The sequence below is a fragment of the Canis lupus genome, chromosome 21, assembly GCF_003254725.2.
Source record: "Canis lupus dingo isolate Sandy chromosome 21, ASM325472v2, whole genome shotgun sequence".
NCBI lineage: Eukaryota > Metazoa > Chordata > Mammalia > Carnivora > Canidae > Canis > Canis lupus.
The window spans coordinates 21336655-21348972 of record NC_064263.1 but is presented as its reverse complement, the minus strand read 5'-3'; the positions used below and the strand labels follow the sequence as shown (position 1 = coordinate 21348972).

Sequence of the window (12318 nt, the reverse complement as noted above, 5' to 3'; positions counted from 1 at the left end):
GGCTCAGGTCATGATCCCAAGGTCCTAGGATAAGCATGGAGTTGAGCTCCACAGTGTGGACCTTCCTGCTCAGCAAGGAGCTTGCTTTCTCTCTCTAATATATAAGTAAAAATTTAAAAAAAATTTTTTTTAAATCAAGGGGTTTTTACTTTTTTGTGTGTGCTCTCTCTGGTAGGCAAAAATTTGCCTCCCCCATGACCTTCAACACCGTGTCAAGCCGGAGTTGTTACATGGCAAGAGAAAACCTGTATATATAATTAAGGTTCCTAATCAGCTAACCGTAGAATGGGGAGATTATCCTGGATATTTCTGTGTGGGTCCAGTGAAATCACATGAGCTCCTAAAAGAAGAGAAACTTCTCTGGCTGCAGACAAAAGTGATGCAGCAGCAGGAGTCAAGGCAAATTTCAAGGACAGGAAGGATTCAATGTGTCATTGTTGGCTTGATGATGACTGGAACCACATAATTAAGGAAACGGGGACCTCAGTCCTACAACTTCGATATTTGAGATACATCTGTCTTACTGTAAAAAAAAAAAAAAAAAGGGTACAGTGTTCCAGGTGGCCAAATAAAAGGGCAATTCCTTCTAGGACTGGAAATGGGAGTCGGAAATGGGAAATGAGACACGGGAGTCTGGTCCCTCTGGATCTGACCTCAGCTTGCGTGGGGTTGAGGATGATGTTCCTCTCCCCATCCACACCTACAGAAGAAAAGCTGTATTTCTTAACCAAACTTTTAAAATCCTGCACAATCCGTTCTAGACTTACACATCTTGCCGAGAGCAACACCTCCCGCACCTTTTCCCAGAAGAGACAGGCACATCGATGATTCTCACTCAGGGGCCGGAGGCTCAAAACCTTAAAACGAAGCCCTGAGTAAAGAGCGACGCACGCGCCAGACCTCGGGACGACAGGCAGGTAAAAAGCCTCTAACTCGTCGAGAGAGGACTCCGTGCGAAGAAGAAGAGGAAGGCTCGGGAGGGCGGGACACCCGGACAACCGAGCCTTCGCCCCGCCGCGCAGGCCTCGGCGAGGCGCCCCGGAGCCCGCGCGCCCCGCCCCGCGGCAGCCCCGGAGGTCGCGGTCTCGCCCGCGCCCGCGCCTCGTCCTCAGCCTCGGCGGCGCGCGGGGAGCCGGCGCCCAGCGCAGCGACCCTGCCTACCTCTCCGCGATGTAGAGCGTGCCGGTGCCGAGGCCCTTGCCGTTCAGCACGGCCTCGGTCTCGGGCTGCTGCTGCCGAAGCCCCTCGGCCGAGCCGGGCGGCGGGAAACTTTTGAGGAAGCTCATTGCAGCAGGGAGCGCGGAGACACAGGCCGGGAGCGAGCTGCCGCGCGGCGACCCCAGCCCGCTCGCCTCGCCCCGCCCCGGAAGCGGCGCCCGGCACCTCGGAAGAGCAACGAGGCCCGCCCCGGAATCGGAGCCCGCTTCCGCCACAGAGACGAGGCGCCCGCGGCCGAGCTCTCGGAGGCCTGAGGGGGCCCCGCCCCCCGCCCCGTCGCCGTGTGGGAGGCTCGCGGCTGCGGAGAGCTGTGCTTTCCCTCGACGTCCTGCTGCCGGCCGGGTCGCGGCGAACCTGTGAGAGGGGAGGAAGCGCAGGGAATAATACAGCCCTTTTTCTACAGAAGAGGAAACAGGCTTGAGCCTTGGGCAGGAATCAGAGACTGCGCTCGTCTAGATGGAGGTCGGAGGTCTCCTCACGGGTTCGCGGCTCTTCTCAACCCGCGCGGGGCCTCGGCCTGGTGGGGGCCCCGTCTCAGCCTAACCGCGTTGCCCCCGACCTAGTCTAGGGCCCGAGGCTGCCCCGGGGCGGGCTCCGCGCGGGCCCGTGTCTCAGGAGGTAACGAAGTCCGCGTGGAGAGCTGGCCGTGCCCGGGGAGGACACGGGGCGCTGCAGGGAAAGGAGGTAGCCCATCAGATTTGGAGCCCTCGCTTGCTTTGCTGGACACCGGAGAGCGTAAGAGCAACGAAATCTTTAGTCAGGAAATAATCGGTGAAGGTAACTGGGCGTTGTGAGCCAGATACTGCCCCGGGCCCTTTACCAGTATTCTTTCATTTTCTTTTTTAAAGATTTATTTATTCATGAGGGTCGCAGAGAGAGAGGCAGAGACACAGGCAGAGGGAGAAGCAGGCTCCCTGCGGGGAGCCCCATGCGGGACTCGATCCCGGGATCCCGGGATCATGACCTGAGCGGAAGGCAGACAGACGCTCAACCGCTGAGCCACCCAGGTGCCCCCAGTATTACTTCTTCATTTCCTCTTTACGCCAGTTATATGAGGAAAGTTATTACCGATCCAGGTTTACAGATGCGAAGCCGGAGGCGTCACACTGAAGTGCGAGAGTTCAGCCAGGAGAGCGGAATTCCGGCCCCTCCGGCTCTAGGCCAGGTTTCCTTGCCTGTGAAGTCAGGATGATCTTACCTATAGGCTGTAGCACCGTTGAGGCATGCGGAGTAGCTGTTTTCCTAGCTGCTGAATAGAGGAGTGTTCGATTTTTTTTTTTTTTTTTTTTTTTTTAATGCTGGGATTTGCTTGTTGATAGCTACACTGGAGCAGGGAGAGTTATTAGGAAGTTGTTGCCACGGTATAGGTGAGAGAGTGGCAGTGAGAATGGAAGTGGGAGAGTCTAGATAAAATCCTCAGGATCTGGAGAGAGACTGAAGGAAAGAAGGTGGTTGAAAATGCAGATGAGGGTGGATGAAGGAGAGAAATCAAGGATGACTCCCAGGCTCAGTGATCAAGTGGATGCCGGCTCATTTCTCCAAGATGGAGAATTCCAGAGGAAGCTTTGGGAGTTGGGCTAACAATCTAATACAGGAAATAAAGTTTCAGGGTTCCATGGGACAGCTACATACGGTTGGCTATTTAGTAAAACAGCCAATACTTTGTTCAGCAATGGAATCCCCCAAATTATGGAGAGAGAAAATTGGCCAAACCTTTATAATAATTTCATATGAACTTGACATAGTTTTCATAGTGTCTTTTTAAAAAGTGTCTAATGGCAAAACATTTAATTCAAGTTTAGGACTGAAGAAAAGGGGTCTTAGCTATGACAAGTTGCTCATCTGTTACAGTGACAAGCTCAGAGGAGGCATTTAAGCAAATATATGTCAAAGCAAACAGGCATATCACCAGGAATTTAAAGAAGCACAGGATTTGTTCTTTTGCTTCCGATATAAATCCCTACAAGTAATAGAAGCAATAGGCCTAATAGGGCTCATGGATGCCTAGAGTTTTACTTTTCAAAAGAATACTTTTCTGACCCATTATCTCCTTTGATCTTTATAATGGTTCTGTAAGGTAAGCAGGTGGCTGTTAATATGCCCATTGTACAGAGAGGAAAACTGAAGATCAGGGAAAGTTAAGTGATTTGCTGCAGACTACGTTACTAGTACTCACTCAGCTAGAAATTAAATTCCTGCCTTTTTATGTCAAGCTCAGTGTTTTCACTACAAACCACCACCTTTTACAACTAGTTAAGAGAGAGGTATAAAGATGTTCCTGCCTTTTGGTAATAGTAAGAATTAAGCCTCCTATACATCCGTTCTTACTAGGATCATACTCTTGACATGTCCTCTTAAAACTTTTGAAGATGAGTGATAGAATTGAAAGAGGAAGAACTGATGAAAAGTATGTACCGGACTGGATATACCCCGGAGATTCCCAGCCTTTCCTTGCTGACATCTACCACATTGTGGCTGACAGCTGGGTCCTCAGAGGGACCTGTCAGCTGGAATTCCTTTCCATGGCTTCTCCATGTGGCCTGAGCGCCCATACAGTATGGCAGCTGGGTTTTGAAGGTGAGCATCCCAGGGAGAGACTGATAGAAGCTGCTCTTCCAGCCTAGCCTTGGAAGTTACAGAGTGCGACCACAAGTAGGATCTGCTGGGTTTTTCTTTTTCTTTTTTAATGAAACTTGTAGTATTATATGCCATGAAATGCCTGCAGCCCTGGCTGCCACCTCAACTACAGCTTTGGGAGAGGCTTTGAGGCAGAGGAACCCAGCTAACTGGCCCAGATTCATGGCCCACAGAAACTGTGAGATAATATTTGCTCTTTTAAGTCACTAAGTTTTGGGGTAAACCTAGCAATAACTAATAGATTAGCTAAAGAGAAGTGAGAGAGAACCTTGAATTGTGTTGTCACTGTGCTTCTCCTTGGCAAACTTAACTCCATGCCCATGGTTTGAACCACCCTGTGCAGGGGACCCCCAGATCTGTATTTCTATCCCAGAACTCTCTAGTGAACTATTCTTTTACATCCTACAGCCTGCTAGACTTCTCTACTTGGCATTACACAGACACTTCTCATTCAGCTTATCAAAAATTGAACTTGTAAACTGTGGACTTTGAGTAATAATAATGTGTCTCAATGTAGGTTCATCGGTTACAACAAATGTACCACTCTGCTAGGGAATGCTGATAACAAAAGAGCCTGTGCGTGACTGGGGCAGGGGTATATGCTCCTCAATATCTGTCTCATCCCCTCAATTTTGTTGTGAACCTAAAACTGCTCTAAAAAAGTCTTAATAAAAATCTGAATTTGCCATCTTCTCACTCAATTCTATTTCTTCAAGGTAATGGGGTGATGATTATGAATAAGCAGATAAGTAAAATTAAATGGATGAAAAAGCATGAACCAGGAGGAAAAAGACTATAGAAAAAAATAAAAATCACAAAGTGAGAAAATAAACTAGAATAGTGATTTTGTATTCTGTGCTAGCCCAGGTACTTACATTTGATGTGACACCTATAATGGGATTTTAACTTTAAAAGGAATTATTCTTAATTAATTGATTTTTTTGAGCATATGGATTTGAGAGGTTAACTTAATGCATGTTTCACAACTCCTATTGCTTATACACCAGTGTGCCAGGCAACATCGTCCCCCACTGTGTACAGGGCTTTCAGAAGGTTAACATTAAGGTTGTAAGGTTCATTTTGGGTTCTTCCTTCATCCTGGAATCGCAGGGCAAGGATTATTAGGGAAGATGGTGAATCTTGAAAAAGGCCCAGGAGGTAAGTTCAGGCAGCAATGCCTTTGTTTTAAGAAACCACTGAGGTCCCTTTTTTCAATGTATAGCTGTAGAAATCATACAGGGCATAAGGTCACCACATCAGCAGACATTCATTCTTTCAGATGCCAGAGTCTGAATGAGACAGTGACTTAAATTGAAGAAAGGGCTTATGTTAAAACATATGGCAGCAGAGATCTTGTGACCAGAGAAATTTAGGAAACAAGAAGTTTCAAAGCCTAACCTATTAGGGTGTAGGGCCAGGAAAATACTGACTCCTGCTGCCTCAGCTGCCACTGCCTTTCTTCTCTATTGAAAACCTCCCAGGTCCCTTCAGGGCTGCAGCTGACCCAGGAGCAGATTGTGCTCTTCACTTTCAAAGCTTCCTGCATGCCTGGGTCATTTGGCTTTTACAGATAATGGGGTGTGTTGTTTGGTTATATAAACTGTCAAATTTATTATGAAGGATCTTTATTCAGAAAGAACTGATTTTTTAATCTGCAAATGAATGCTGAAGGGAAATGCGTTAATATATTGAGTGGTTATTTCTGAGTGATGAGGGTGTGACTAACTTCTTATTCTTTGTTTACTATAATAAGCATGTATTTATCAATAAACGAAAAACTTACGGCTAATAATGGGGCACCTGGGTGGCTCAGTTAAGTGTCTGCCTTTGGCTCAGGTCATGATCCCAGGGTCCTGGGATAGAGCACTTCAGGCTCTCCACTCAGCGGGGAGTCTGCTTCTCCCTCTGTGCTATCTCTCATAAATAAAATATTTTTTTAAAAAAGGTTAATAATGGGAGAAACCATAGGACTTAGAGAATTGGTCTTCTCTGCTGTTAATGGTTTTCAGATAGAAGCCTGAAATGACTCATTGGAAAGGCCCAAGAAACAGTGATGATGGGACGCCCGGGTGGCTCAGTGGTTGAGGATCTGCCTTCACCTCAGGTCGTGATCCTCGAGTCCTGGGGTTGAGTCCCGCATCAGTCTCACCATGGGGAGCCTGCTTCTCCCTCTCTGCCTGTGTCTCTGCCTCTCTCTCTGTTTCAATCATGAATAAATAAATAAAATCTTAAAAAAAAAAAAAGTGAGGCTGAGTGCTTAGCATGGAAGCTGAATCAGGTTATTATCTATGCCTCTGAGTTAAAAGAAGCTATAGTAGGAGCACCTGGGTGGCTCAGTTGGTTATACATCTGCCTTCCACTAAGGTCATGATCTCAGGGTCCTGGCATGGAGCCTCACATCGGGCTCTCCACTCAGCGGGGATTCTGCTGCTCTCTCACTCTCAAATAAATAAAATCTTTAAAAAAATAAAAGAAGCGGAACGCCTGGGTGGCTCAGCGGTTGAGCATCTGCCTTTGGCTCCGGGTGTGATCCCTGGGGTCAAGTTCCATATCGGGCTTCCTGCATGGAGCCTGCTTCTCCCTCTGCCTCTGCCTCTGTCTCTGCCTCTCTCTCTCTTGTCTTTCATGAATGAATGAATAAAGTCTTTTAAAAAATTAAAAGAAGCTATAGCAAAAAGGAGATTGAGTTGGAATCTTAGAAAAAATATTTAACTTAGGAGCCTCGGTTTTCTCATCTATAAAATGAGAATGTTTATTTCCTGTGATTAGGTAACAAGATTTGCTATTATTTTTAAATGACTTAAATGTAATGCTTTTTGCCAGACATTGAGATTGAGAGCAGATAGCCCTTGCTTATCAAACAAGGGCTGGAAAAACAATTACAATGTAGTTCATTAAGCATTAAGCAGTATAATATAGAATATGCAGCGTTATGCAGAAGCACCTAGTTCAACCTGAAGGATGAGGACAGACTTCTTGGAAGAGGTGGTACCTGAGTGGCATCTTAAATAATTATCATCCAGGGATGCCTAAATAAAATAAAAAATAATAATAGTAATTATCATTTAGAATTAGCCATGTGAAAAGAAAGAAGGTGTGTGTTGTGTATGATGAACTGTGAAATGCTGTAACATAAATTTGGATAAGGATTCAAGTTTTTTTTTTTTTTTTTTTTTTAATTCATGAGAGACACACAGAGAGAGACAGAGACATAGGCAGAGGGAGAAGCAGGCTTCCTGTGGGGAGCACATGTGGGACTCCATCCCAGGACCCCAGGATCACGACCTGAGCCAAAGGCAGATGCTCAACCACTGAGCCACCCAGGCATCCCAGGATTCAAGTTTCTTTTCTTTTAATTTTAATATTAAAAAAAATAATAATTTTAATATTATTTTTTTAAAGATTTTATTTATTCATGAGAGACACAGGCAGAGGGAGAAGCAGGCTCCATGAAGGGAGCCTGACGTGGGACTCGATCCCCAGTCTGCAGGATCACGCTTGGGCTGAAGGTGGCACTAAACTGCTGAGCCACCGGGGTTGCCCAAGTTTCTAAAGAATTTTCTGATGAAGTGGGGCGCCTGGGTGGCTCAGTCAGTTAATCCAACTCCTGATTTCAGCTCAGGTCTTGATCTCAGAGTCTTGAATTCAAGCCTGATGTTGAAAAAAAATTTTTTTCTGATTAAGTATATTTTACATCTTGAAATGCATGGTCCTTTTTTTTTTTTTTTTTTTTTTTCTTTTTTTTTTTTGAAATGCATGGTCCTTAAATGTAGTTTTGACAAATACACATACGATCCTATTGATATACAAAACATTTCCATTACCCTGGACAATTCCCTCTTTCTCTTTCTACTAGCGATTATCTCTCCCAGAAGCAACCACTAATCTGATTTTTATCACTGTAGATTATTTTAGTCCATACTAGAATTTTATATATAAATGGAATATACAGAATATATGCTTTTGTGGAAATCCCCTTTTACTCAGCATAATGTTTTTGAGACGCATTCATGTTGTTAATCAGTGGTTTGATCCTTTTTATTGCTGAGTTGTATTCCATCGTGTGAATATACCACAGTTTCTTTATCTGTTCTGTTGATAGACATCTGGGCTCTTTCTGGTTTTTGACCATTATGAATAAAGCTTTGTTAATATATTTTTTAAAGATTTTATTTATTTATTCATGAAAGATGCAGAGACACAGGCAGAGGGAGAAGCAGACTCCTTGCAGGGAGCCTGATGTGGGGCTTGATCCCCGGATCTGGGATCATGCCCTAAACCGAAGGCAGATGCTCAGCCACTGAGCCACCCAGGAGCCCCTGAACATTCTTATACATGGGTTTGTGTGGATATAGGTTTTCATTTCTTTAAGGTAAGTACCTACAAGTAGAATTGCTATGTTATAGGTTAGTTTGTCTACTTTTTAAAGAAACTGCCAATAGTTTCCAAGTGGTTTTACCATTTTATATTCCCACCAGCAAAATGTATGGGAGATCCAGCTGCTCTATAGCCTTATCAACATTTAAAGTCAGTCTTTTTCATTTTAACCACTCTAGTGGGTGTATAGTGTATCTTACTGTGATTTTAATTCACATTTCTCTGATAACTAATAGTGTTAAACACATCTTCATGTATTTATTAGCTTTTCATGTATATGTATATATATTTTTGGTAAGTATATTTTCAAATCTCTTGGGAATTAAAAAAATAACAGACCTACAAATTAAATGTAATCCCTATCAAAATTCCAATTGTCTTTTTTTACAGAAATTGACAAACTGAACCTGAAATTGATATTAAAGTGTACCCAGAACTGTCAAAATAATGTTATAAAGAGAGAAAAAGAGGTTGGAGGACTCACTTCCTGATTTTAAAACTTACCACAGAGCTACAGTAATTAAGATTGTGTAGTACTGGCATAAGGATAAATAGATCAGTGGAATAAAATTAAGAGTCCAGAAGTAAACCCATACATTTCTGGTCCATTGAGTTTTGACAAGGATGCTAAGATAATTCAGTGAGGGAAAGAACAGTTTTTCAATAAATCGTGCTAGTATAAGTGAAAAGCCACACATAAAAAGAATGAATTTGGATCTCTCCCTGACACATATACAAAAATAACTCAGAATGAATCAATCACCTAAACTTTTTTTTTTTTTTTTTTAAGTTTTTATTTACTTATTCATGAGAGACACAGAGGGAGGCAGAGACCTAGGCAGAGGGAGAAGCAGGCTCCACACAGGGAGCCTGACTCTGGACTCTATCCTGAGCCAAAGGCAGATGCTCAACCACTGACCCACCCAGGCGCCCCTCAATCACCTAAACTTAAGAACTAAACCCATAAAACTCTTAGATAAAACAAAACAAATTTTTGTGACATTGCATTAGCAAACAGTTTCATAGGTTATGATGTCTAAAGCATGAGCACACAAAGAAGAAAAACAAATTGGACTTCATCAAAATTTAAAACTTTTTTGTGTCAAAGAATACCATCAAGAAAGTAAAAAGACTGAAGAATCGGAGAAAATATTTGTGAGTCCTATATTTGGTAAGGATTGGTATCCATTATAAGACTCATAATAAAAATACAGATAATCCAATTTTTAAAAAATGGGCAAAGGATCTGAACAGATGTTTCTGACAAGAAGTTAAACAATGGGCCGATAGCACATGGGAAAGTGCTCAATATTGTTAATCTTCAGGGAAATGCAAATTGAAACCACAATGGGAAACCACTTCATATCCACTAGGATGGCTCTAATAAAAAGAGATTGACAAGAATAATTGTTATTAATGTGAAGAAATTGGAACCCTCGTGCATTGCCAGTTGGAATGTAAAAAGATGCAGATGCTGTGTAAAACAGTTTAGCAATTCCTGGAAATGTGAAACAAGAGTTACCATATAATCTAGCAATACCATTCTTAAGTATGTACATAAGAGAACTGAGGGGATCCCTGGGTGGCGCAGTGGTTTGGCGCCTGCCTTTGGCCCAGGGCGCGATCCTGGAGACCCGGGATCGAATCCCACGTCGGGCTTCCGGTGCATGGAGCCTGCTTCTCCCTCTGCCTGTGCCTCTGCCTCTCTCTCTCTCTCTGTGTGACTATCATAAATAAATAAAGAAAAAAATATTTAAAAAAAAAAAAAAAAAAAGAGAACTGAAAACATTTCCACACAAAACCTGTACTGGAATGTTTATTATTCATAATAGCCCCACAGTGGAAAGAATTCAAATATCCATCAACTGATGAATGGTTAAACAAGATGAATAAACAACATAGTAGAATATTATTCATCCATAAAAAGGAATGCAGTACTGATTCATGCTAAAACATGGATGAAGTCATGAAAACATGCTAAAAAAAAAGTCAGACACAAAAAGCCACATATTGTATGATTCCATTTATATAAAACGTCCAGAACAGGCAAGTCCTTACAGACAGAAAGTAGGTTAGTAGTTGCCAGGGTCTCAGGGGAAGGGGAAAATGGTGACTGACTGCCCATAACACTGGGTTTCTTTTGGGGGTGATGACAACCTTGTGAATATACTAAGGACCTTTAAATTGTACATCTTTAAGTAGTGAATTTTATGGTATGTGAATTTCATCTCAATTTTAAAAACCAAGAAGAAAGGTTTTAAAATGAAATTTACAATTTGGTTTGGAAATCACTGCATAAGCACATCTAAATTTTTAGAAGTGGCTGTGTCTCAGAGAAGACAAGCACCACAAAGACTGCTTCCTAGCCCTGTCTTCCCCTCTCATATGCCTTTTCTGGTTTTGGGTCCTTGCCTCTTCTGCACTGTCCTCATTCTGCTTATTCCAGTTAAAACTCTAGCCCTGCCTTCTAGATCAGTCTGAATCTGAAACCAATTTTCTGGTTTTCCAGAATTGAGCCAGCTTGCTTCTCTTGATTGTTGGTAAGCCCTAGTTACCTCAAAATTCATCCTTATTTTTATTTTTTATTTATTTATTTTTTTCATCCTTATTTTTAAAAAACAAACCAAAACATTAGACTTGGAAATACAGAAAATTTACTTTTATGGTTCAAGCTAGAGACAGCACAGGTTCTAATCAGGTTCTATCATCATTAATCAAGTCCTTCCAACTTTTTGGCTCCAAGTGATAGAGTAAGAGCTATTTGTTGCAGGAGTTCACAGTGCAATTACTGGCATCCTGCTAGCAGGCATAATGCCAAAGTCAGAAGAAAACGGGCATCTTCGCAGAAAGATAGGGAACAATTGCAGGGAACAGGGAGTAACATCTCTCCCCATTGTCAATTTCAGCTTTCTGTAATAGTTGTTCCTAAAGATGGAGTTCCAGTATGTGGCTGAGAATCCTGCTAGTTTCCCAGAGTTTCTCTTAGGAATTTCTGGCATTTCAGTGAGTCTTCCAATAAAATTTACCATTTCTATAGACTGGCAGTCAAATAAGAAATAACTGAGAGGCAGATTGAATGGAAGACAGGGTAACACTTTTGTTTTCCAGGATAGAGGTTTGTATAAAAAGGACTTGAGTATAGAAGGGTGGAGAGTAGTGAAATCACTGAAATGTGAAGTCCCACAGGAAGCAAGAGGGAAGGGGCCAGATCAGGGACACAGAAGTGATGTGATAAAAACAGGAGACACCTCCTTCTTGGAGAAGGCTGGAGACAAGGTTGAAAACTTGAGTGTGGATAAAGTAGCTCTGAAGTGGGCAAGAAAAACAGGAAGCTATAGGCTTGTACTGTGAACTAGTAGGTTCCTGGTTAACTTTCCATTTGGGATATGCTTTCATGTGCTAAACTAATGCTGCAAATATTAAATCACATCCTCTTAGAGGATCCTCTTTTTCTTTGATTTTCATTTGGACTTTGAGGACCTTAAAGAACTCATGCAAAGTCATTGAAGGGTCAAAATTATACAAGCATTCATTTCACCCAACATTTAACTTAGTTTCACTAGGAATCTTTTCATTATTTTTTATAATTATGCCTCTACTAAATGGCCCCAGTATAATACACCAATTCTCAGTTTTTAAAAGAAAAGAGGGATGCCTGGGTGGCTCAGCAGTTGAGGATCTGCCTTCAGCTCTGGGTATGATCCCGGAGTCCAGGGTTGGGTCCCACGTCGGGCTTTGTGTGGAGTCTGCTTTTCCCTCTGCCTGTGTCTCTGCCTCTCTGTGTCCCTCATGAATAAATAAATGTTTTTAAAAAAACGTGTGAGTTCTCTAGAAGTTAAAGGGAAATCTTTCAAAAGATAACCTTCTAAAATCTGTAACTCACCTAGCTGGCATACAGTCTTAAAAATTACTTTGGGGAAATTGATACACTCGCAAATTTACATTCTAGATAGTAGAAAACAATTCATCTGTTCCTTAGATGACAAAATTTTCAGCCTTTGTCAACTATTACTGAAAATTCTTAGCCTTCTATGTGCCATGAAGTTGAAAATAAACTAAGTTTGCAAACACATCATGCTAAATACA

The 12318-nt window shown here is 42.6% G+C and overlaps 1 protein-coding gene across 5 annotated transcripts in view; it reads right to left on the bottom strand.

Annotated features, from left to right (window-relative positions):
* Window positions 1-4712, bottom strand: part of CLNS1A (chloride nucleotide-sensitive channel 1A) — a 46479-nt gene extending 41767 nt beyond the window's left edge. For 4 of the 5 annotated variants that reach the window (XR_007404474.1, XM_035703713.2, XM_025419550.3 and 1 more), the window contains exon 1: window positions 1162-4712. Coding sequence is in view for 4 of the 5 variants with exons in the window: in XM_035703713.2 (XP_035559606.1) it covers window positions 1162-1286 (125 nt within the window). In the remaining variant the exon portion in view is untranslated. The remainder of the gene's footprint in view (window positions 1-1161) is intronic. The other variant, XM_025419551.3, reaches the window with a different exon arrangement.
* Between the last annotated feature and the right edge of the window lie 7606 nt (window positions 4713-12318).